Source organism: Muntiacus reevesi, chromosome 1 (genome assembly GCF_963930625.1).
Source record: "Muntiacus reevesi chromosome 1, mMunRee1.1, whole genome shotgun sequence".
Lineage (NCBI taxonomy): Eukaryota > Metazoa > Chordata > Mammalia > Artiodactyla > Cervidae > Muntiacus > Muntiacus reevesi.
In genome coordinates, this window is record NC_089249.1 from 196,081,345 (window position 1) to 196,105,791 (window position 24,447).

General features: G+C 58.2%; 1 protein-coding gene, 1 long non-coding RNA gene and 1 other non-coding gene across 5 annotated transcripts; 2 read left to right on the forward strand and 1 right to left on the reverse strand.

Annotated features, from left to right (window-relative positions):
* Positions 1 to 955: 955 nt before the first annotated feature.
* Positions 956 to 11,660, forward strand: LOC136155795 (uncharacterized). The gene is made up of 3 exons (XR_010660861.1): positions 956 to 1,266; positions 3,574 to 3,635; positions 11,521 to 11,660. It is a non-coding gene; the product is annotated as an uncharacterized lncRNA (long non-coding RNA).
* Positions 1,983 to 23,816, reverse strand: ADAMTS10 (ADAM metallopeptidase with thrombospondin type 1 motif 10). Of its 3 annotated transcripts, XM_065917906.1 has the most exons (27): positions 23,625 to 23,816; positions 21,474 to 21,554; positions 20,972 to 21,125; positions 19,847 to 20,033; positions 19,291 to 19,637; positions 18,522 to 18,678; positions 17,135 to 17,352; positions 15,629 to 15,712; positions 15,372 to 15,517; positions 14,932 to 14,975; positions 14,674 to 14,779; positions 14,436 to 14,582; positions 14,125 to 14,266; positions 9,758 to 9,865; positions 9,268 to 9,413; positions 9,111 to 9,174; positions 8,300 to 8,402; positions 7,948 to 8,081; positions 7,730 to 7,853; positions 6,693 to 6,773; positions 6,444 to 6,607; positions 6,202 to 6,328; positions 5,975 to 6,104; positions 5,425 to 5,629; positions 5,006 to 5,182; positions 4,752 to 4,911; positions 1,983 to 2,772 (listed from the first exon to the last, which is right to left on the reverse strand). In XM_065917906.1, exons 3-27 carry the CDS (start codon positions 20,981 to 20,983, stop codon positions 2,663 to 2,665), a joined length of 3,423 nt encoding a protein of 1,140 aa, XP_065773978.1. In that variant the 5' UTR covers positions 20,984 to 21,125; positions 21,474 to 21,554; positions 23,625 to 23,816; the 3' UTR covers positions 1,983 to 2,662. The 3 variants fall into 3 exon arrangements, with proteins under 3 accessions (XP_065773978.1, XP_065773980.1, XP_065773979.1); XM_065917908.1 differs by lacking the exon at positions 20,972 to 21,125 and having other exon boundaries at positions 19,291 to 19,444; XM_065917907.1 differs by lacking the exon at positions 20,972 to 21,125 and having other exon boundaries at positions 23,625 to 23,815.
* On the forward strand, positions 18,955 to 19,027 carry TRNAG-UCC (transfer RNA glycine (anticodon UCC)). The gene has a single exon. It is a non-coding gene; the product is annotated as a tRNA-Gly (tRNA).
* Positions 23,817 to 24,447: the final 631 nt, after the last annotated feature.

Sequence of the window (24,447 nt, forward strand, 5' to 3'; positions counted from 1 at the left end):
TAGTTCCTCTTACAACAGCCCCCTTCTCACTTCCTTTGGCGGGAGGGGCCCGCGGCTACCGGGGAGGGAAGCTGAGCCTGGGGGCGGGGAGAGCGCCCAGACGGGGCCCGAGGGAACTGCGGGTCTGGGGCCCGGAGCCTGAAGGGAGAGGTTAAGGATGGAAGGCAGCAGCTGCCAGACCCCAGGAAACCGCGTCTCCAACCCCCTCGCGCCCCCCCCGCCCCCACCCCGTTTCCCGGGGACTCGGCTACAGCAAGCGGGACAAGGGTCAGCTGGCTGCGGACTGATTGTTCTGTCCTGGGCTGCTCAGGAGTCTTCCAGACCCACTTGAGATGTGTATCTGCTCTGGGCATCCCGGGGCGAACTCCCACTTCCGAAGCCACTTCCGCTGGTCCTTCTTCCAGGAGGGACCTTGGGAATCAGGTGCGTTTCTGCCAGGGAGAGAGCAGTGGGAGTGGGGGGTCCCGAGAGCCAGGGGCATTTGGAAAGCCCCAGACTTTGGATGTTACGTCTAGAATTAATGACTGTCCCCCCCGCTCCCCCCCGCCCCAGCTCTCTTCATTTTCTCATCCTAAACCGGCGGCGGGTGGGGCTGGAGATCCTGCCGGGGGCGCCTGGTGCGCACAGCAGTATTAGTCGCTCAGTCGTGTCTGACTCTGTGACCCCAAGGACTGTATCCGCCAGGCCTCTCTGTCCATGGGATTCCCAGGCAAGAATACTGGAGTGGGTTGCCATGATCTTCCCAACGCAGGGATGGAACCCGGGTCTCCAGCATTGCCGTCAGATTCTTGACCGTCTGAGCCACCAGCAAAGCACATGGCATTCATCAAATGTTGGCCCACCTCCTGATGTTTGGGAGACCAGCAGGCCACGTGCTGGTCTCCTCCTGACGTTTGAGGAAATGGCAGTTCCGAGAGGTTGTCGTCTGCCACACAGTGGGGAAGTGGCGGAGGCAGAAACCGACCTTGGAGAGCCTGGCAGGAAGGCCTGCACACCCGGGTATCCCCGCGCTCCAGGAGACGCACCGCATCCTGCGCGGAGACTGGCGTGCCGCGGCGCCCCCTAGTGGCCACATCTGGGGAGCAGCCCGTTTCTCAACCGTCGGGCTTGGTGCCTGCAAACCTCAGCAATGTCTCCTGGGCACTAGACGTGAACAGTCAGGACGACACCCCCGCCCCCAACCTTATTGAGGGCGTCAGGGGAGGCTTCTGGGAGGAGGCGACTTTTTTTTTTGCTGAGACTGTGAAGTGAGCTGGAGTTAACCAGGTAAAGGGGGAAGGGGAGGGTACACCTGGCAAAAGAAAACATCTCTAGCAAAGGCCCTAAGATGGGAAGATGGTGGGGATTTTGAGGAAATTTCAGGAGTCCAGTGCGGCTGGAGACGGCAGAGTGGCAGGGAGTGTGGTGGCTGGGGTAACAGGTGCCAGATTGCGTTGCTTTGGGAGTCTCTGTGAGAAGCCGTATTTAAAAAAAAAAAAAAAGATTATTTTAGGTTCTGTTGGGTCTTGCTGCACCCGGCTTCCTCTAGTTGCTGCGAGTGGGGGCTACTCTTCCTTACTGTGTTTGGGCCTCTCATTGCAGTGGCGTCTCTTGCGGAGTATGGGGCTGCTCAGCTTCTGTAGTTGCAGCACGCAGACTCTAGCACGGACTCAGGAGTCGTGGTACACGGGGTTAGTTGGCCCACGGGCCTGTGGCATCTTCCCGGCCCAGGGGTCCAACCTGTGTCCCCTGCACTGGCAGGCGGATTCTCAACCACTGGACCACCAAGGAAGTCCAAGAAGCAACTGTGCTTTTGACCTAGTTGCTGGGCTCTAGTCTATGTTGGTATAAGTCCCCTTTGGGCTGTTGGGGCCGACTTGTGAGGGGCTGTGGCCCCTTCCAGGGCGGGGGGATAGCTGAGTGGGACCCATTCGCGTGCATGCACGCGCACACACATGCACACCTACACACACACACAGCCAGGCACGGAAATCTACACAAGACAGAACTTTATTGATGTAGGGCTTCCTGGTGAGGGGGTGTGTGGGCCCCAGGGCAGGGCCTGTAGCACCATCATGGGGGTGGCCTGGATGACGGGGTCCCCCTGGGGCAGGCAAGGCAGAGAATGGGGTGGGCCTTCCCAACTCTGCCTCCCCCCTCTAGCTGGTCTGGTCGGGGGCAGGGTGTCAGGGAAGTGGTGCTAATCCCCTCCCCCATAGCGGACATAGATTCCCCCCCAGCTCAGAGTGGAGGGGCAGGGCAGTGCTGGGGGGGCAGGGCACCAGCTGACCCCCTCCCCACCCCCACTCTTCACAGTACATATTCCGATCAAAGGCGGGTGTTGTGTAGGGGGGCTCCCCAAAGGTGGGTGGCAAGAGTTCTAGGGAGAGCAACTGTTCCCAAGTCAAGCTCACCCTGGGGGGGGGGTCTCTCTGTGAACTGAGAGGTGCGCAGAGGAGGGGCCATGGGCGTGGCCAGCCCCTCTCCATTCCCTCACGCCCCACCCCCCCGCCCCCAGTCAGAAGCCCTTTAGGAGTTCCCAATAAATAACTTCCAGCTCCATCTCACCATTCACTCCCAGTTCCTGCCCCCTCGGGCTCCTTCAGGCTGGTCAGCTGCGGGTCTGGTTCCCCCCACCCCCAGCCCGCGCACATCCAGGACTCGCTCCGAAGGCGAGCGCCCTCTAGCGGCCCTGGCAGGTTTTGCAGCACATCTGGCGGAAGTAGGCTCTGCTGCAGAACTGAAATTTCAGCACCAGGGGGCAGTAGGCGACCTTGTTCACATCCTTGCACTCTGAAAGGGGCGGGAGAAGAGGAAGGGGAGGGGAATCTGGTCTCAGCGCCTCCCCCCTCCCCCCCGTAGCGGTGCGACCAACGGCTGCACACCGCTTCCTAGCTTCTCTGTGCCTTGGCTTCTCAGCTCTCAAAGGGGGGCCTCTAACAGTAACCACGTCACTAGGTTTTTCGGAGAATTTTGAAAGAGAGTGCAGATCTGGGACTTGGACACCGTGTTAAAATCAGGAGAAAAGTGTTCCTTTCCAATTACCCGTCTGGCGTATATAACCCTTGCTCGTTTCCCTTTGTAACAGACTGGGGACCTTGAACTCCAGTGTGGTCCTTCCTCTCAGGGTATATGTGTATTCTGTGTTCAAGGGTAACTGACAGTCTGTTCCTGATAATGGACCAGGGTTCCCATTTAGTAGTCACTGATGTATGACTGAGCCTGGCTACACGTGGATTTAGCCTCCTTAAGCTGGTACGGAGAAGGCACTGGCGACCTACTCCGATACTGCTGCCTGGAAAATCCCAGGGACGGAGGAGCCTGGTAGGCTGCAGTCCATGGGGTCGCTAAGAGTCGGACACGACTGAGTGACTTCACTTTCACGCATTGGGGAAGGAAATAGCAACCCACTCCAGTATTCTTGCCTGGAGAATTCCAGGGACGGAGGAGCCTGGTGGGCTGCCGTCTATGGGGTCGCAAAGAGTCAGACACGGCTGATGGGACTTAGCAGCAGCAGCAGCAGCAGCAGCTTAAGGTGGTATTACCTCCAGTGAATATATTAACACATACCACCACTCCTCCGCCTCTTGACAGATAAGAAAACCAAGACACAGAGATGGAAGATGAATCCAGGCAGTTTCGTTCCAGTGCCTAGAGTAAGTAACCTATAGCTCTCTATGAAATATACATTTACTTAGGTAGAAAGGGATGTGTATATTTAGAGCAGTGGTTTCCAAGGGAGGTGGTTTTGCCTCCCAGGGGATATTTGGAGATGTCTGGAGGCATTTTTCGGTTTTCACCACTGGGAGGAGGGGTACCACTGGCATCTAGCAAGGTCAGGGATGCCAAACCGTTGACAATGCATAGGGCAGCCCCTGAGACAAGGAACCATCTGGCCCCAAACATCAGTACTGCCTGAGGCTGAGAAACTGATGGAAAGAAAAACATCAGGCAGATAATGTAGAAGCTCCCTTTCATGGATCACAGCCTTGTCATGGTGAAGGGGTTTGCATAGCAATGAAGTTATGAGCTATGCCTGCAGGGCCACCCAAGACAGACAAGTCATAGTGAAGAGTTCTGACAAAACGTGGTCCATTAGAGAAGAAAATGGCAACCCACTCCAGTATTCTTGTCGTGAGAACCCCATGAACAGTTTGAAAAGGCAAAAAGAGGACAGGGGAAATGAGCCCCCCAGATCTATATGCTACTGGGGAAGTGAAAGTGAAAGTGTTAGTCGCTCAGTCTTGTCCAACTCTTTGTGACCCTGTGGACTGCAGCCTGCCAGGCTCCTCTGTCCATGGAATTTTCTGGGCAAGAATACTGGAGTAGGTTGCCATTCCCTTCTCCAGGGGATCTTCTCAATCAGGTGGATTCTTTACTAGTCTGAGCCACCAGAGAAGCTCACACTGGGGAAGAGTGGAGGGCAATTTTTCCATGGGGTCGCAGAATCAGACACAACCTAGTGAGTGAATAACAGCAAATGTCATAGATGGAGATGAACAGAGAGGGTTAGAGTCAAGGAGGTGGTTGAAGGAATGACCTGAGTTTGGGCCCCCAGAAAAATCAGGTTCCTACAACGCCTGACACACAGTGGTACCCAATACATGTTGGCAGGCAGGAGATGATGAAAGATGGTCTGGAGGTGGCAGAGAAAGGGATGTCAGTGTTTGCAGGCACTCTAGGGACAAGGGTCAGGACCCTCAGCTCTCCTATCTATGGCATCCTCTGGACAGGGCCCTCCCGGTCCCTCTTGGCCCCCCAGCCCCACAAACCTTCCAAGCCGTCCCCCGGGGGCGCGCTGTCACACTTGGCCTCGCACTGCTGTGTGGCGGGTGGCCGCAGGGCCTCGGCGCACTCGCGTGACGGCTGCCCGGTGTGGCTAGAACATCGCACGGGGCGCTGCTGCTGCCCGAAGCCGCACTGCGCGGAGCACTGTGAGGAGTGGCCGATGAGCGGAAGCCTGGCAATGCCGCCCATCCTGCCACCCCTGCCCTGGGTCCCCGCTCGGCAAGGGGCGCGCTCCTACCTCGCCCCACTCCCCCGCCACCCAGCGGGCCGGAGGGCAGCGGCGCAGGTTGCAGCGCATGGTGGCTGGTGGCTTGGCCGCGGGCTGGCAATGCGCGGGGGGCAGCGTGGCGCGGTGATCTGCGCTCTTACAGAGGACCACGCGGTGGCGGAGGCCCGGCCCGCAGCTGGGGGTGCACTGCAGTTGGGAGGGGGCGTTTCATGCTCAGTGGGCGCCCCGCTTCCCGCTTGAACAAGGACTGGGGTGGATGCCGATTCAGTGGGAACGGAGGACGGTATAGCTAACTTTGGACCAATCACGGGGCGCCCACTAGGGCCAGCGGGAGTGGGGAGGCGGTGCCCAATGTGGGGCCACCCCAGCCCCTCCCTGTTCTGCCTAGGGAGTAGTGGGTGGGCAGCGGGCGGGAAGGGCCGGCTGACCTCCGACCAGTCGAGGGCGGCCCACTCCGGAGGGCAGGCGGGGCCGTGACAGGCTTCCAGTACTGGGGGGCGCGGCTGCGGGCAAGCGCTGTCGTCCAGCGCTTTCTCCTCGGCCGCCGACACGCGGCGCTGGCACACGACAGAGCGGCTGCGCACGCCTGCATCACAACTGCGGCTGCAGCGAGACCAGTTCCCTACCACCCAGCTGCGGGGGGAGGGGGCGGTCTGAGACAGTAGGCCGGGCAGCACCCTGACCTCGGGCACCAGCAGGTCCTCCTGCCTAACAACCAGCATCCTTACGGAAACTGGCACCGGAATGCCTGCTGCTCCCGCCACCCCACACCCCAAACTCAGAACATCTTTACTCTGGACCCGCACTGGGGGCAGGGAGGCACATCACCCCAAGGGGAGACGATGACCTGGACTTGACCAGGGAGCACCACTGCTCTGAGTCTGACTCTGGGACGCCCCTGACTGCACCTTAGGGAGCCTGGACTCCTCTGATCCCAGGAGCTCGTCACCCCGACCCTGCATCTCCGCCGGCACTCACTCAGGTGGGCAGGGCTCCGTGTTGCAGGCACGCTGCCTCTTGGGCAGCTTGCTGTGGGCGCTGCAGTGATGGGGGGCCACGGCAGAGCTGTCCAGCTGATTCCGGCACTCTACGGCCTGCACCTGGCTGCCTGGGGGCAGGTGACAGGCCCGCTCAGCCCTGCCTGGCCCAGAAGGTCAGCCTGGTGACCAGAACCTGCCCCATCCCGCCCCAGGCCTGGGTCTCACCGCCTGCACACTGGGCTGAGCATTTGGTCCAGGGCGCGTAGTGCCAGGAGTAGGGAGGCAGTGCATCACGGGCGATGGGCGCATTGAAGCGGTAGCGGAGGGCGGGCAGTTCAGTTCGGGTCAGTACCTGGGGTCGCAGCGGCGGGGGGTGGGGGGCGGGGGAGGATCAAATAGAAGCCAAGTTCGAGGTCCCAAAAGGATGCTAATGTCCTCCTGCACCGTGCTCCCAGCCCTGCTGTTACCATGACGATGAGAGATGCGTTAATGGGTCCCAGGGCTTCTAGGCTCTGGGTCTGATTCGGCCCTTGTCGGAGCTGAAAGGTGGTTCCAGCCAGGGGCAGGCGGTGGGGCTGGGGGGTCCCAGGTAGCCCCTCTAGCAGCAGGGACTCCTGGTCTCCCTTCAGGGCTGGGGGACAGCAGAGAGGTCAGAAGTCCAGCCACGCTGATACTCCCGCTAATCCCCAGTCCTCATTCCCCCACCTCTGGCTCACCCAGGTGACTGAGGGAGAGGTTCAAGTCCTGGATGAAAATGTGGACGGAGCCTTTGGGGATCCAGACGACTTCCTCGTACCCTGGACAGGGGAGATCAGGTGTCACTGGATTGGTCTGGCCCTGTACCTGCCTGCCCACCCCACCCCCCACGCCTGGTCCCTGATGACAGCAGTTAATCATTACTGTGCCAAGTGCTTAGAGAGACGCCCGCTGTGTCTCTGGCTCTGTGAAGTAGATGCATCATTATACCCACTTTACAGATGACAAAACTGAGGCTCAAAGAGGTGAAACAGCTTGCCCAGGTTTTATAGCTAGGAAGTGGTTCAGCTGGGATTTGAACTCCAAGTTTCTTACCTCTCAAATCACTAAAATGGTTCAACCCACCCTACCCTAAGACAAGCAGCAGGACTGAGCTTTGGGCAGAAGGAAGGGGGTACCATGGGGTCCCTGAGCCACATATGGTGACTTGATGGTTTTAGCAGTCAGAGTCAGGTTGCCGTGGGCTCCATCACTTATGACCTGGATGATCTTGGGACCCTGTGGACCCTCAATCCTTGCCCACCTGCATCCCCCATGCATACTGGTTTATCTGCCTGGACCCCCACATTGTCTCCTGGAAACCACACTTGGCCTTCAGTGCCTGTTTGGGCCCTTAACACTTTCCCGCTCTCACTGCCCCCCAAACACTCCCTGGGTTCTCTTTCCTTCAGCCCAAGGCTGGGAAGTCCTCGAGTTCACCACACCCTGCCGCTACACTTGCCCCTAGTAAGCTTTTTGGTTTAGCACAGAGATCACCTCAGCCCCCTTGGAGAGTCATGCTCCTGGCTCCTCAAGATGACATGAGACCCTCAGGATGGGGCATGGGAGAGGTTTAGGTACCCAGCCCCTGGGATGCTTTCACTGCAAAGGTTTAGACACCAGAGCCCAAGCCAGTTCCTGACTGTGACCTGGGGCATCACTCCTGGATCTTCTGGGGTGAGCTGTGCCCCCCAGCTGCCAAATGGGGGAGTGTGGGAGGGAAGCTGGGGTCTCTCACCAGTCCCAAGCAAGGCTGGGCTGAAGACCCCCTCGATGGTCTCGCAGGCACTCCCGTCACCTCCGCACACGCGGCACTTGTCCTCCCGCAGGTCGGAGCCCAGGACGCGGTCACAACCCACGTGCTGGGGAGGGCAGTGGTGGGGGAGGGGGTGTCGGGGAGCCGCCTCCCACCTGCAGCCACCCGCCTCCCCTGCCGTCTCCGGGAGGCCCCTGCACCTTGCACTCGCCGCTGACACAGATGTCCACTGTGTCCGGGCGGCAGGGTGTCCCGTCCACCACGGCCGCAGCCCTCTCGGTGTAGAAGTTGAAGCCCTCTGCTAGGCAGGTGAGTGAGCAGGCCTTCACGCCCCCTGGGGGGCACAGCCCCGTCAGACCAAAGGCCGGACCCCAGACCCAGCGAGGATGGGCAGAGGAAGTGGGGGTCCCCGCTGTTTAGTCCAGGCACTCATAGGCACTCTGGTTCCTTGGGAGAGGGGCTGCTCAAGACAAAACCCATGATCCTGTCTCCACCTGCGGCTGCCCACCCCCCACCCCCACCGCCCCACGACCGTCTCAGTCCCCCGCTCACCTCCCCGGTACGTCTTCCATGTGTAGAATTTTCCACGAAAGGGGACGCTGTCAAATTCAGAGCACTGCATTTCCCTGAAGTCCTGGGAGCCTGGGGGACAGTCCTGGGGGGGGGGGCACCAGAAGGGATAAGTCAGGAGGCCAGGTACAGAGTGTGGGGGGGATGTAGTTAGCGCAGAGGCCCCAGGGTTGGAGAACTCATGCTCTGGAGATTGGAGGCAGGGAGGCCAGGGAGGAAGCTGGAGGATCAGGTGCCTCTGCAATGGGAGTAGGTGACTCGTTTGAGTTTGTGGGCAAGCTAAGAATGACACCTGGGTTTCTGGTTTCAGACCATGGGGCTTTTCTTGAGAGAGTGAGCCTAGAAAGGAGTCAAGCACCCTCTTCATGAGTGTGTGGGACTTGTGGCTGGGAGTTTTGGACAGGAGACGGTGGTCCCTGGTCAGAAAGGAGTGCAGTGAAAACTTGGCCACTGGATTGGCAAGGAGCACAGGGTCAGCTTTGGGGCAGGGGTGGGGCTTTGGGGGGGAGCAGAATTGGGCAACAGAGGAAGGGGCCCCTTGTGGCTGGAGAGGGTTGTCAGGGCCAAGCAATTATCTCCAGGTGGGAGACGCATCTACTGCAAATGTGTGAGCTGGAAGGAGCTGGGACCCAGGACAGGTGTGGGGAGGGTCGGGAAAATAGCGGGTGGCCGCTGCAGGTTCCAAAGGAGATGGTGGCCACCGGTCAGAGCTCATTGGAAACTGACTTATGCCTTTCTTTCCTCGTGTCAGAGGGGCCTCGGTTACCCGGCTTGAGGTCCTGGGGGAACTCACCTCGGTGTTGCAGGAGCGGTGCCTCCGTCTCTCGCCCAGGCAGTACTTGCCCCCGATGGTCGGCCTGGAAGCGGGGGCGGACAGGAGGGAAATGGGGCAGGGGGAATAGCGGGCAGGCACCGCCCGCCTCTCCTGGCAGAAGGGCCTGAGGGCTGACCTGGGGCTGTCGCAGTGTCGGCTGGAGGAGGACACGCCGCCGCCGCACGTCCGGCTGCAGTCGCCCCACGGGGTCCACGGGCCCCAGGCGCCGTCCACGCCCTCCGGCCGCGACCCGAAGGGGACGCAGACCCGCTTGTAGCACCACTGCGGGTGGGATGATGAAGCGGGGGTGAGTGGGACTCTGCAGTCTCGAGGCCTTGGAGATCATTCCCACCTCTTCCCCAGCCCCACAGCTCTAAGCCCTCCGGGGGTGGGGCGAAAGGGGGGGAGGATGGAGGTGGGGTCCGTAGACCGGGACAGTACAGGGTAATGTGGGGGCGTGGCCTAAGTACAGTCTCCAGCAGTGGGCGGAGCTAGTAATAGACCAAGCATGCAGGGCGTAGCCTGGGAGGGGTGTGGCCTCGGGCAGTGGGCGGGACCTGCAGGCAGTGGGCGTGGCCAAAGCCGATGGAGGGCCCCGGCGGTGGCCCAGGCCGGTCGAGGCTCACCCCCTTGTCGATGGTGTGTGTTTGGCACAACGTGCCCTCGGCGGCCGGGATGCTGTTGGTGATGCACCGGTTGCTCTTGCTCAGACACCACAACTCGCTGCAGACCTCCTGCGGGCCAAGGTGCCCGCTCAGGCTCGGACCCTCCCTCCCACCTTCCTTGGGAGAACCCAGGCGACCCGCTCAGTGGGGCTCCAGCCTTCCTTTCCTGGGTTTCTTTTTGCAACCACTGGCAGGGTATAGGAGGGGACCTCTTCTCGGGCTATAAGCAGCACTTATCAAACATCTAGTGAAGTCGCTCAGTCCGGTCCGACTCTTCACGACCCCACGGACTATACATACAGTCCATGGAATTCTTCAGACCAGAATATTGGAGTGGGTAGCCTTTCCCTTCTCCAGGGGATCTTCTCAACCCAGGGATCAAACCCAGGTCTCCCGCATTGCAGGCAGATTCTTTACCAGCTGAGCTGCAAGGGAAGTCCTATCAAACACCTAGGAGAGCCTCAAACTCCCTTAGGCACTATACTCTCCATTTTACTGCGGGAAAACCAAGGATCAGAGAGTAGGGTCACTTGCTAAAGGTCACACAGCTACTAAGGAGGCAAACTGGATTCTATCCCAGAACTTCAATCAATCACAGGGTGTACGATCTAATCTCTCTGTAGTTCAGCCCCTTCTTTAGAAGCTAAGTCCTGTCTGACCCCATGGCTTGTAGCCCAAACCCATGGATTGGGCTTCCCAGGTGGCGCTAGTGGTAAAAAACCTGCCTGCCAATGCAGGTTAGATGTGAGAGCCACAGGTTCAAACCCAGGGTTGGTAAGATCCCCTGGAGGAGGGCATGGCAATCCACTCCAGTATTCTTGCCTGGAGAATCCCATGGGCAGAGGAGCCTGGCAGGCTGCACTCCACGGGTTCACAAATAGTTGGACACAACTGAAGTGACTTAGCACGCAGGCCCTTCTATCCATGGGATTTCCAGGCAAGAATACTGGAGTGGGCTGCCATTTCCTTCCCCAGGGGATCTTCCCAGGAGTTCAACCCCTGGCACCTTCCAAGTTTCTAGAAGGAAACTTCGGACTGGCTGAGGAATAAGGAGGAAGGATGCTGGATTTCTTTTAAGAGTAGGCAAAGCAGCCCACCTCAAGAGCTGTGGTTCTGAAAAATCCAGGCTTGATGATGGCTCAGGTCAAGGGCCCTGCCTTTAACTTTTTATTTATTCCCCCAGCAGGTGGTTCTTACTGTTTCCCCAACCTAAACTGGGGAAGTTCCCCAAAGTTTTAATCTATGAAAGGTTGAGAGAGGATAAGGCCAGGCTGGGTCTGTGTGGAAAGCTGCTCTAGTTCTCCCAGTGAAAAATCAGCCCATCTTTTTCCTGAGTCTTACTTGGGCTGGCTCAGACCCTGGCAACCCACTCTGGTACTCTTGCCTGAAAAATCCCATCAACAGAGTAGCCTGGTGGGCTACAGTCCAAAGGGTCACAAAGAGTTGGACACAACTGAGTGACTAAACACATAAGACAAAGACTCTGGCAGCAGGTCCTGTCCATGGCAGGAAGCTGGATCAGTCCCAGGCAGCCATTCTGACCCTTTAGGTCCAGGTTAATTAATATCCCTGGACAAGCCTTCCTGGGTTCAGGTGTGGCCAATCTGACCCTCTAGCCTACATCCTGTTCACTTCCCAGAGTCTTGCCTCTTGAGATGTGGAAATCCTTCTCGCCTCATTTTACAATCACATGTACTCTTCTCTTTGAACCCGATCCTCCCAAGCTTTGAAGATTTGGGATTGGACCCATCAATGGCTGCAGGAAGGGACATTTCCCGTGTCAGCCTCTGAGAGACAACTGCACACATATGAGAAGCTTACAAGGTGGTCCTCAAACTTGCTTCCTCAGAGGATACTTCTCATCTAAAAGCTCAGCCTGGGGCTTCTCTGGAGGCTCAGTGGTAAAGAGTCTGCCTGCCAATGCAGAAGTCATGGGTTCAATCCCTTCCCATGTGGGAAGATCCCACACGCCTTGGGACAACTAAGCCAGTGGGCCACAACTATTGTTCCCAGAAGCCACAACTTCTGAGCCCATGTGCAGTAATCACTGAAGCCCATTCACCCTACAGCCTGTGCTCTACAACAAGAGAAGCCCCTTCAATGAGAATCCTGGGCACTGCAACAAAGAGTAGCTCCCGCTCGCTGCAACTACAGAAAAGCCCACACAGCAATGAAGACACAGCACAGCCAAAAATACATAAATAAATAAATAAAATTATTAAAAAAAAGAAAAACAAAAAACTTCAGCCTGGTTCTCTGGCTGCACTTGGGTTATATCCTCCTGACCATTTGTTAAAATATGACAGATCCCATTTCTGACACCTCTTAAAGAGAACTGCCTGGTCCAGCCCTGCTCATGCTCCTTTCCACAAGGAGGTGCCACGGTCTGTAAGAAATGAGTCCTGGGTCTCATTTAACTCTGGGAGACTTTAACTCCAGCACTGATTTGCAACACATTCCCCCTCTCCAGGCCTTGTCTGTAAGATGGGCCTTGCCTACATATGGCTGAGAGGTGTATGACGACAGAGTCAATACAAGAGGGCTTGCACAAACACCTTGTTACGGAGTAATAAAGGCCACAACTACCTCCAGACCATGCATCAGACCCAGCTCTTTACACGTATTAACTGAGTTACATGTAGTCAATTATTTATCCCTTTGCCAGGAGGGCCCAGAAGATGTTCCTTGGAAAAATAAAAGGAAAAGTCTACTCAACATACAACCAGCAGTGGTCCGTGCTTGATAATCTGGCACTTCCTCCACCTCCCTACCTCATTATAAAATTTGGATTCATAAAAAAACCTCGACTCAAATCCTAGCTCCACCATGTTCTGTAACTGTGACTTTGGCATTCTTCCTATGCCTCAGTCCCTCCCCCTGCAATGTGTGGCTGTTAGGATTGTCAGGAGTTTAACTGAGATGATAGGTATGGCATGCTGGACCTGTGGTGAGCATTCAGTAAGTGTCTGCCATCACTGTCACAGTTAGGACAGCCGGGACATGGCAGAGACTCAAGTGGCTTCTGAATTCTTTAGGAATTCACTAGAGGGAGCCAAGTTGGGTAGAGTGGGATGGCAAGAGTGGGTTAAATATAAATGGATCAAGGGGCTTCCCTGGTGGTACAGTGGTTGAGAATCTGCCTGCCAATGCAGGAGACATCGATTTGATTTCTGGTCCGGAAAGATCTCACACGCCATGTGGCAGCTAAGCCCATGGGCAACAACTACTGAGCCGCCATTCTAGAGCCTGGGAACCATAGCTACTGAAGCCTATGTGCCTAGAGCCTGTGCTCTGCAACAAGAGAAGCCACCAAACGAGAAGCTCACACACTGCAACGAAGAGTAGCCCCTGCTTTCTGCAACTAAAGCTTGTGTGCAGCAACGAAGATCCAGCATGGCCAAAAATAACTAAATAAGTAAATAAAATAAATCTTTAAAAAGATTTAATGGATTGAGGGTTTCTTTCCCTGTCTCGCACTGGAATAAAGTGAGGGCTTTTAACACCTCCCTGCTCCTTGTTTTGAGTTAACACGGCCTCAGCTTGGACATTCAAACTGATCTTTTTAAGTCTTGAAGATGTGAAGGGCTGCGGGTGGGCTATTTGGGGTGAGGCTGTAACAAGTTGGGGAGCATGTTCAGGGAACTGGGGAAGGTGGGCAGGGGAAGGGCAGGTCCTAGATGAGCCAGGGGTCCTTGGTGGCTGGAGAGGGAAGCAAGTGGGGCACCAGTTTCCTGGGAGGAGCTGGGAGGGCACCCCCAGCTCACTTTTCCTTGGGTGGATGGGGCTTCGGGAGCTGAGCCTAAAGCCTCAAGAAAGAGTGGGGCGTGACCAGGAGGCTCAGAGGTTGTCCAGCTAAGGACTGGGACCAAGAGATCTTATCTTGTGAACCAGTCAGCGAGGGTTGCAGGGAATGAAGACAGGGCGTCCCTGGAAGCCTCCGTCCCATTTTTTTGCCAAGTGGGGAAGATGGTTCATCCCCTGGGTAACTATTTCCACCAAGTCTGGATGTTTGGTTAAAAATGGCCCCATTAGGGATCTTGGGGCTTTGGTCCTGCTGCAACAGAAGGGGTACCCCCAGGTTCTCCCCAGCTCAGCCCCAAAAACAGGGGTCTGGAGAAGCAAGGGGATCCCATTCTTGTCCTTGAGCACTGAGATTGCGTGTGACATTTGTATAGCCCTCCCATCCATCTCTGTGCCCGAACCCGCCACTGAGGCTCACATCCCTTCCCAGCTCTCCCATCCCCACCCCCGTCCCCACCCCACCCCTGACCCTGGTGGTGGCGGGCCCCCTCCCCTCCCAGGAAGGAAAGCAGGAAGGCTCTCTCTACCCCGTATTTACACTGACGCGATTTGACTCCATGCTGGAAGCGGCACTGCTCATCCGCGTCGTAGGCCTGGCCAGGGGCCACAGTTGGGTACACGAAGTCCTGTCTGGGGGGCCGGTTGTTCAGGCAGAGCCCCAGGCCCGAGCTGTGGAGAGAAGAGGGCGGCTGTCACACTGGAGGGCTGCAGGCCAAGCGCACAGGGGCCCCAGTTGGGTGCGGGGCCCTGGGGAGCAGCCCTGAGCAGATCATCCTCCTCAGAGGCACCCCCTTTCCCCCCAACATGAGTGTGAGACCCTGGGCAGGCAGATCCTCACTCCAGAAAGCTGGTGATGTAGTCGCGGCTACAGGAGGACCACACAAACGGGTTGGTCTTCATGGTGATGTGAGCCGCCATGAGCTTCGCTGGGTCCTGGCCACGGGCCCCGCAACTGTTGCCCACGCCGTCGTGGTTCATGCCAAACCTGCGGAAAGGAGCAGCGAGCAGCTCCACCAGGTGTCGGGCAACACTTCCCCGCTCCGCCTGCCCGCCGCCTCCCCTGTCCCCAGCCTCACGTGTGTCCGATCTCGTGGGCGATGGTGAACGCCGTGGCCAGGCCGATATCTTCATTAATGCTACAGCTTCTCTCTCGCTCGCACATCCCGCCCACAGGGGCCAGGCCTGGGGAATGGGCATGGGGGTGGGGTGGGGCTGGGGGCTCAGGGCTGTGTCTGTCGGTTCTGTCCACTCTGCCAGGTCCCCACCCCCACCGGGGCCAGTGTCACCCAGCCCACTGCCTTCAGAGGTGCCTGAAACCCAGGGGACCCGGGTACCTAGTGTGCCGCAGGGTTTGTTCTTGTAGATGCAAATGTCATAGCTGTGGAAGGAGGCGGGGGAGTCAGGAGGCTGGGCTGCCCCCCAAGGCCCGCCCCTCCCCCACCCCGCCCCTCTCACGGTCAAGTCCTGCCCCTGAACAGAGACCTCATGCTCTTCCCCCAGCCAGCCTTGGAGATGCTGGGGTGCATGAGTGGCCAACTGAACAAACGACAGAGTGAAGGATGCGTCAGTGCCCAAATAGACCCCCACCTGCCTCCCCACATTCTCAGGCTCCCAGCAGCTTCTCCCCTTCCCTGGCTCCCCGACAGGGCAACTGGACAGTCCTGGTCTCTCCCATCTCCCAGCACAAGTGACCTCCGCTTGGACTTGGGCAATCCCCTGGACCATTCGCTCCTCCCCCGCAGAAGGCCCCCCAGGAGCCTTCCTTGCCCCTCACCGCGTGATGAGCACTGCCGTGTCATGGTTGGCCACGCCGTTCTCCGGAATGGCATTGCCATGGCCGCTGCGGTTCACGATGGACTTCTGCCACTTACAAAAGCTGTCCAGGGACTTGCCGGCGTGGTGGGTAATCTCCAGGGTGGGCTGAGGATGGACAGAGTGAGGTACACGGGTACCAGCCACCCAGGGGGCAATGCAGGCAGTGCTGAACTCTGTGGTGGTGGAAGGTGGGGGAACCTCCCCCCTCCCCCGCACCTGGTCCTCCGTGAGCAGGATGAGGCGTGTTACCAGGATATTAACGATGTTTCCCAGACTCGAGTCCTGGAAAAGTTTGGCAACCTGACCTCCAAGAAACAAGAGAGACCGAGTCTTAAGAGGGGCCCAGAATAGGAAACTTTGAGAGAAATGAGGACAACAACTTGTATCAATCAAGTGCCTACTGTGTGCTGCGGCTCAGGCTATGCCTGCTGCCCAGATCTTCACAGGAGTAGGTATTAGTACTCCCATTTTACAGATAAGCCACCCAATGCTCAGAGAGGTCAGGACACACAGCTGGTAAGTGCCAAAAGTGGAACTCGAGTCTGGCTGAGCCTGCCTGCTAGCGTTTGTCTTTCCAGCTCAGCCTATCTACTTGTCCTCCATCCTCAATGCCCACCCAATAGCTGCCTCTGCTCAGAGGCGGCCTGAAAGATGTGCACATCTGGCCTCATTCCATACTGTCTTTAAGGCACCATTTTGAGCATCACCACTGGAAAGTGGATGTGTGGAGGCAGGAAGCTCTGGAGACAGTGGTCAGAGAGAAGGAGGAAGTGGTCAGAGGAGAGGTGGATGACGGAGGCCACTCTGTGCAATGACCTTGAAGCCCTGAGCCGTCACCATCCCATGTGGAAACTCCCCAGAAACCCTGGCAGGTTAGAGGAAACTTGGAAGCCCAAGGAAGGGAGGCAGAGCCTGGGCAGAAAACAGTGGGGTTAGGCATGATATTATGTCTACATAATAGGTCATCTGTCTGTGCTAAACTTTCTCTCTTCCCTTTTTGCTTCAGTGGAACAACAGCATCACTCACCAAGCCCTGACTACGTGCCAAGTTGTCTAGCTGTCTTCCCTCCCACCAGTTTTGTGACAGGTACTATTATAACCCCATTTTACAGAGGCAGGAACTAAGGCTCAAAGAGGTCCAGAGTCTTGATCAAGTACCAAGATGGGTGCTGACTCTGAGTATGAGTCAGCCAGCTCATCTTGTATGAATTTACAGGAAGGCGCTCGGGTAAGCCCTGCATGCAGACAGATGCACGCCCATAAGTGTACTGCTAACCTCAATAAGTACCTGCAAGTTGCCTGTTTAATTTTATACAGCAAACAATTAAAGGGTAAGTACTGTGAGTTAGGTGCACCTGTGAGCACTTTAGCAATTCACTGCATCCACTTAGCCTTATGAGGTTGGTACTATTATCAAACACATTTTACAGGTGGGTAAACCAAGGCAGAGAGGCAAAGTAGCTTGCTCAAGGGCACACAGTCAAAGATTGGCAAAGCTGAGATTTAAGCCCAGGTTGGTTAGCTCCTGAGTTCATGCTCCTAGCCACCGTGCTAGGCTACTTGTCACCAACAGGCTTTCTTTCTAACTCACCCTGTCCCTTTCCCATTCTGTTTCACTGGCATTTGATCAGCGATGGGGGGATGGTGACAGCCCTTTTCCTGACACTGAAGGTGGGCTCCACATTTTGGGGGGCCCATGCCCAGGGAGGGGGAGGCACTTACAATGTTCATGATGGCCAGCACATACTGCTCCACGTCCCGGCGCCCGTGGTAGGCCACCATCATCTTGTCCGCCACTACCAGGGTCTCCACGTAGCGCTCTCGGCTGACAGAGCGCTTCAGGCCTGGTTGGCCACGCTCTGTTTCATTGCCGAGGGGCCGGGCAGGTGGCGGTTTCAGGGTGCGCAGCCACCACGGCCGCCCCTTCCACGGTTTCTCATCTGGATGGACAATTTCTGGTCATTCTGCTGCTTGCTCGAGCTGTCCGAGTCCCTGTCTGATGGTTCATTTGGCTGTCAAACACCTCATTCCCTGGCTCTTGGTTCTACAATGGTGAGGCTGCCCCACTGCCAAACTCACCGGTCGAACAGCCACCCAGCATCCCACGACAATCAACATGACCATGCAACTTCCCGACAATTCTACTGCCAGAATCGAGGTGTGTAGCAGCCTGCTACACTGCCAGAACTGTGTGCTGGTATGACTCCCTGGCCAACTTTTTACTCACCCTGCAGCCCAACTGTCTGGCTGCAGAATAACCCCCCTGCCTGACAGTCTTTTCTGACCAGCTGTCTCACTGACCATCCAACTGTGACACCCCTTTTCTGTTAGGACAACCCACTGTGGTTGTGTGTCTGCTATGATATGCTACTTTGAGACTGCCAGATATGCAACTAACAACATTCCAGTGGTTCTGCATTTTCACTGGACAGAGATTATTTTGTTTAGCTCTATGACTATCCTGGTGAATCCTTGTTGTCCAGCTGGCTCCCCCAATGACTCAAGACGGTAAAGAATCTGCCTGCAGTGTGGGAGACTTGGATTCAATCTCTGGTTCGGGAAGATTCCCCTGGAGATGGGAAAAGCTACCCACTCCAGTATTCTTGCCTGGAGAATTCCACGGACGGAGCAGCTTGGCAGGCAATAGTCCATAGGGTTGCAATGAGCTGGACATGACTGAGCAACTAACACTTTACTTCCTTTCCTATCCCCTAAATATCTGATGTTATAACCGTCCCCCTGCACATCTGGTTGTAAATCTGATCTTCCGAATGGTGGCTAATTTCTCCTGACATTTTCCATTGTGCAACTGCTCCAGTATATGCTACCACTATCCCACTGCTTAATTGTCTGATCAGATGATAATCCCAGAGATGGATGGTTTTACAGCACCTGGCTGGCTATCTGGCTGCTTGTCTCATTCACTGTTGGGCCATCAGACTCTGGAAGTGACAGATGGGCTGTTCCACTGCCTACGGCCCTGCTGACTGTCTGCACTGCTCCCTGCATGCAGCTGACCTTCCAGATGGAGGGACACCAGCATGTACCTCTATCTCGAGGCACAGGAATTGTGCAGTCCCTCTGCCCAGCCCCAGACAGCCAGTTGTACCTCTCACTCCACAGGCTGTGTCCAGGTGAGGGTGACGCAGAGAGGAACGCTTATATACCACGTGGGGGCCACTCTCCTCCGGTCCCCGGTGCCCCTTGGGCCCCCCTTGCAGGGGCTCGATTAAGTATTCTTCTTCATCTGCCACAATCAGGCCGTGCTGGGGGTTGGGAAGTGGGACAGAAGGTTCGGTCAGGTTCTGGTTCCCAGGACCCCTGGGGCCCTATCTCTGTCGTTCTGATTTCATTCCTTCTGTTTTACTTGGTTTACGTTACTACTGCCTTTTCAGTTTCTTCAGATGGGTGTTCAGCTCATTAATTTTCAGCCTGACCTAAGGCTATACATTTTCTTCTAAGTACTGCTTTAGCTGCATCTTAAAATAGCTAATCCTCTTGATTAGCTCAAAATGTTTCAAAATCTCCCACTGAGGGGGACTTCCCTGGTGGTCCAGTGGCTAAGACTCTGCACTTCCAAGGCAGGGGACCCGGGTTCGATCCCTGGTCAGGGAACTAGATCCCACACAGAACAACTAAGAGTTTGCATGCTGCCACTAGAGATCCGGCATGCACGATGGAAGACTGAAGACCCCGCGTGCTGCAACTAAGACCCGGTGCAGCTGAATAAAGACAGAAAGGAAGAAAGAGACGGGGGGAAGAAATTGGAATAATAAAAAACCCTGCTGCTGTGATTTCTTCTGTGACCTATACAAGTGTTTTTCTTAACTCCCAAGCTCGTAGGCATTCCACCCTCTCTCCCAGAACCCTCCACTCACCAGACCCCCGCAGGTGCTGATGGCCACGTGGGAGCTGCTGGCCTGGCCCTGCAGGTGGCCCGCGTAGAGGCAGTGGGGCCGGGCGGCCCTCTGCCAGGCCAGGCCTTCTCGAGTCCAGTACTCCACGGACACGTGCCCCGCCAGGAGGCGAGGGCTGTGGGTCAGGTTTAGCAGGAAGTGGGTGCTGGGTGCGGCCACCTTGTAGAAGAGACGGGACTCTGCTTGAGGTTCCGTGCCCCGACGCTGCCTCCGGGGAGCCGGGGGTGAGAAGGCCAGCAGTGCCCCGTTGTGGTCCACTCGGGTGGGGAAGGCGATCTCATAGCTGTCTAGACTGGACAGGAACTCATCTGTGGGTGAGGGTCAGAGGCCTGGGGTGGGCCCCGGGAAGGAGCCCTGTGTGCTGCCTGCTTGGCTGCCGGGTGAGTGAGGCTGGCTTCAGTGGCCCCTGAATCTGGGTCACTGGCCGCAAGACTGGCCTCACTGACCCCAGGGCCTCCCCCCACCACGATCCCCGTTCAGTTCCCACCGCCACCCCCCTACCCTGGGTTGGGCCTACCTTGAGACCGGAAGGCGTGTGTGACCTCGAATGCGAGGCCCAGCCCCAGGGCGAGGGCCCAGTGGAGGATCTGGCAGGCGGGAGCCATAGAGGCCACGTGTCCACATGTCTCTCCCCAGCCCCGGCTGCTGGCAGCCCACGCAGCGCTGCCGTCCCTGTTCACAGCCTGGGCAGCATCACCGGGCTCCTGGGAGGCGGAGGGGTGGGAAGCTGGGTCAGGGGGGGCCTGGACCTACTGCCGGCTGGAGCAGTGCCAAGGTCCCTTGCCAGGTGGACAAGGGCACCTGCAGCCAACCCTCTCCCCACTCCAGGTTTGAAGACTGAACCCATCTCTAGCTCAGTAAACTCCCTCCTTCTGCCCGCCCCCCACGCCCCCAGCATCCTCCTTATCCTCCTAGGACAGCTGAGGATCTTGACTCCACAAACGCCTACTACGTGCCGGCTACTGGCCAAGCACATTCATGCCATCTCATTTCATCTCCACGATAACCCTTAGGATTCATTCATCAGGTGGTGACTGTACATAAGATAGGCTTCCCTGGTGGCTCAGGCGGCAAAGAATCCCCCTGCAATGCAGGAAACGCAGGTTCAATCCTGGGTCGGGAAGATCCCCTGGAGAAGGGCATGGCAACCCACTCCAGTATTCTTGCCTGGAGAATCTCATGGACAGAAGAGTCTGGCGGGGTACAGTCCATGGATAATATGAATACAGTCCCTACCCCACTCCCTACTCAGCCCATGGGACTCAACTCTCCCAGGAGCAAGAGGACAGACCAGTAAATGAAGAGACACATGATTCAGACCAGGACATGTTCTCTATGAGAAGTAACCGAGAGGCTTGGAAGTGGAGGTGGGAGGATAAAGAGACAGGAGAAGGTGTGCCAGGGGGAGAAGCAGCAGGGGCAAAGGTCGGGGGGCAGGGAGGAGCTTGGTGCGGACCCATGACCCCGAGGGCTAGTGCAGGAGGACCACACGGGGAGAGGGAGACTGGCCTGGGACACATGTGAAGGTCGGCCAGCGTGAATTCTCAACCCAGATGAAACCCAAGGCCAGTGCTTGGCACTCCTCCCACCCTGGGTGAAGGGTCCCGCCTTGGGATTCTCTGCCACGGGTAGAACCACTCACCCCACCCTGCATCCTGGTCTCTGTCCCCGTGACCTCTCTTCACCCTAGCCTTCCAGCCTGGCCCTTAGTCCCGCTTCCTCTCATTTCCGATTCTTCCTCGAAGCTTCAGGCCTGCGGGGCAGGTCTGTTTCTCCAGCCTCTACCCTGGGCCAGCCTGCCACAGACACCGCTCTGGGCCACCACCCCGTGCCAAGCCCTCCACCCCCTCCTGTCTCCGCCCTCCTCCTCCTCCTCTGTGCAATTTCCCCCTTAATCACACACTGTCTTGTTTTCTTTGCAGCCTGGCCAAGTCTGAGAGTTGATCCCCAAACAGGGCAGATCAGCTCCTGAGGGATGAAGCCAGATAGATGCTGACTTAGAAGCTGACCTCTTCCCCTCTTCTGATTGGAGCCCCCCGCCCCCCGCCCCAGTGATGGGGAGCTCACTCTCACTCTGACTGTGTTGCTCTTTTCAGACAGGCTGATGTTCACCCCGGGGGTTTCTTTCTCCCCCTCCTGTTTACCTTTTGGGGGCTTCAGTTGGTGGCGCGGTGTCGAACCCTTGTGTGCGGGTCCCTCTGGGCCTCAGTGCCTCTTCTGGGAGCCTGGACAGGGTGGGAAGGGGCAGTGAGGAGAGCGGAGCTGGGGCTGGAGTTCAGGGGTCACTGAGGACACCTTCTCCCCCGCCCTGGTCAACCTCCTTTTGGCTTTTATCCTCCCTCGGTTCCTAGCCCCCAATCCCCCAAAGTTCCCTCCTCCCCCATTTCTGTCCCCCTCTCCCACCCCACTCCCATCTCCTTTCCCATTCCATCCCTGACTAGCTCTGGGATTAAAGCCCTCCCTGTGTGGGGTCCCTTGAGTCCCTTCCTGCCTTAAGCACCTCCCCATGTCCAGGAGGCAGCATTCTCCCTGCAAACGAGGCTGGAGCCCCCGGGCCTCCCCCAGTCCCATCTCTTTCCTCCTCCTGCCGCTGCTACAGTCCTCACCTCCTTCCTCTGAAGCTGGGCCCCTCCCCCCAACCTCACCCACCTCTGGTGCTCCCAGCTCAAGGGGGTGTCCTGGAGAGGGTGGAGGACCCAGCGCAGGTGATGGGTGGGGTGGGGTCGGAGGAGCTTGGAGGGGGGGTCGGGTACGAGGTGTCTACCAGGGGGAGGCCAGCATCTGTAACAGGGGGACAGCCTGTGGGGGGGGCCATGAACAGCTTGGTGACTCTGGAGCAGGGAAGAGAGGAAGCCTGGGGACAGGTAGAGGATTCGGGCCTGAGCCTCTGGGGGTGGGGGCAACAGGGTGTCAGCAGGGGGTTCTCCCCCAGGCTGCACGTGGGGGGTGATCACACGTCTGCGACTGTGTGACTTTGTGTGCTGTCTGCCCATGTGACCCTGCGCGCGGCTGCAGGAGTGTGTTTGTGTGTGTGTGTGTGTGTACCCAGGCCTGGCCTTCCCCCCAGCTCCTCCTCCTGGAAGGCAGGAGGGAGGTGGCCGGCGTGGGGGAGGGTGCCAGCTCGCTGGAGGCTGGGGGAGGAAATGCCGGACGGAAACCGCCGCTACTACGGAGACTCCATCCCACCCTGGGGATCCTGGGGGGACCCCCGCTGCTCTACACCCAGACTCCAGGGCCGTGCTGGGGGCCAGGGCCACAGAGCCTCCCTGTGGAGGCCAAGACCGAGATGGAGGCTGCCCCGGGGCAGAGGCCAGGCAGGACTCCCTGCCTGGAGAGGAGAGCAGACAAAGGCCCAGCCCGGGAGGAGGCCGGCACCCAGGCCCCCGCTGGGTAGGCAGCCAGCCGCTAATTAAAGGCCCTGAGCCCCTGGCTGGGGCCGCCAGAGACAGACCTCCAAGGCCCCAGTGACCAACTCAGGGGAAGTGGGCGGCGCCCCTCCCACACCCAGACACACACACACACACACACACACACACACACATATACGGAGACTTGAGGGTGACCATACCTGTGCAGCTGGGGACCAACAACCAGACACCCCCAAACCCACAAGACACCCCCCCACTCAGCACACACTCACACCTCCCAACACCTGAGACACAACCACACACTTCCCAGACCTACGTGCACACACACTCATTCACACACACACACCCCAGACAGACACACACACCCGGGCCTACGTGCACAGACACGTACACACTCAGAACAGACCAGAACACACTCACACAGTCCTGCAAACCTTGAGACCCACCAGATGTCTGTATCCACAGGCGTTTACATACTCCTTACACCCTGACACACACAGGGAGACACGCCGGCAGATGTGTGCACACACACACTCATCCGGACACTTACCCAGGAGACACTGAACTCCGTGCACACACTGGCTTACACGCACACTTCCGCAGACACACAACACCCACATCACACATCACACATAAGTTCAAACACAGCCCGACATTCAGATTTTCACGTAGGCACACAGGCGCTGACACACGGCATTTACACAGACGTGGATATCCACATCCACAAACACGCACACCCGGAGCAAACAAACCCGACCCGAGCTCCCAGGACCTCAGGGGCGCGGTGCGTGTCGCACACGCTCAGGGGCATCGCACACCGCCGCGGCCCCCACGGCCCGGCGTCCCCGGCCCCACCTCCGGGCTGCGTCGCGGACACGCAGGGTCGCCCGCAGCCCCCCGCCGGCCGCGCCCCGCCCGCTCCGTTACCCGCGGCCGGCCGCCTGCCCGGGCCTCCGCCTGCCGTCCCGCCGCGGTCTCGCCGGCCCGCGCGCAGGAAGGGAGGGAGCGAGCGCGGCGGCGTGGCCGGGGGAGGGGGCGCGGGGACGGCACTTCCTGAGCCGCCTGCCAGGGTTATAAAAAAACCCCCAAACCGCGCGCCGCCAGGACCCCGCCCGCCGCCGCCCGGCCTGGGCCGCGGGCTGGACCCGAGCCAGGGCCCCGGGAGCTCGGGCGGCCCCGCCCGGACCGGCGCCCCGCCGTGGGGCGGGGGAGGGGTGGGGGCGGGGGGGCGACACGGTGGGGGCGGGGACAGTGGGCGGGGGGGTGGGGGAGGGGAGGAAGGCTAGGGTCAGGGTGTCGGGAGGGAGGGAGAATTGGGTAGGGGTAAGGGGAACGGGGGAAGGGGAGCTGGGGGTGGTCGGGGGAGGGGGAGATGGAAGGGAAAGAGGCGGGGCAAGGGGAGGAGGCAAATCGGGTGGGGGGATCAGAGGCAGGGAAGGGGGAACAGCGAGGGGGAGGGGAGGGCCCACTCCCTCGCCAGCATCCGCAGCGTCCACAACAGCTGTTATTTATTGAAGGCTCCTCCTCGCTCAAGCAAGCATTTATTGGGCGCCTCCCGTGTGCCAGGCACAGTGCCCAGGGAGCCTGGATCCATCTCAACCTGCTCCCGCCCTCTCAGCTCTCCCCTCTGGGAGTTTGAGCAGCCCTGAGACTGGGTGTGGCCTGACTGGGCCCATTTCACAGAAGAGGAAACTGAGGCCAGACGGTGGGGGAGAGTGAACGCTCCCTGAGAGGAGGGGTCCTGTGGGTT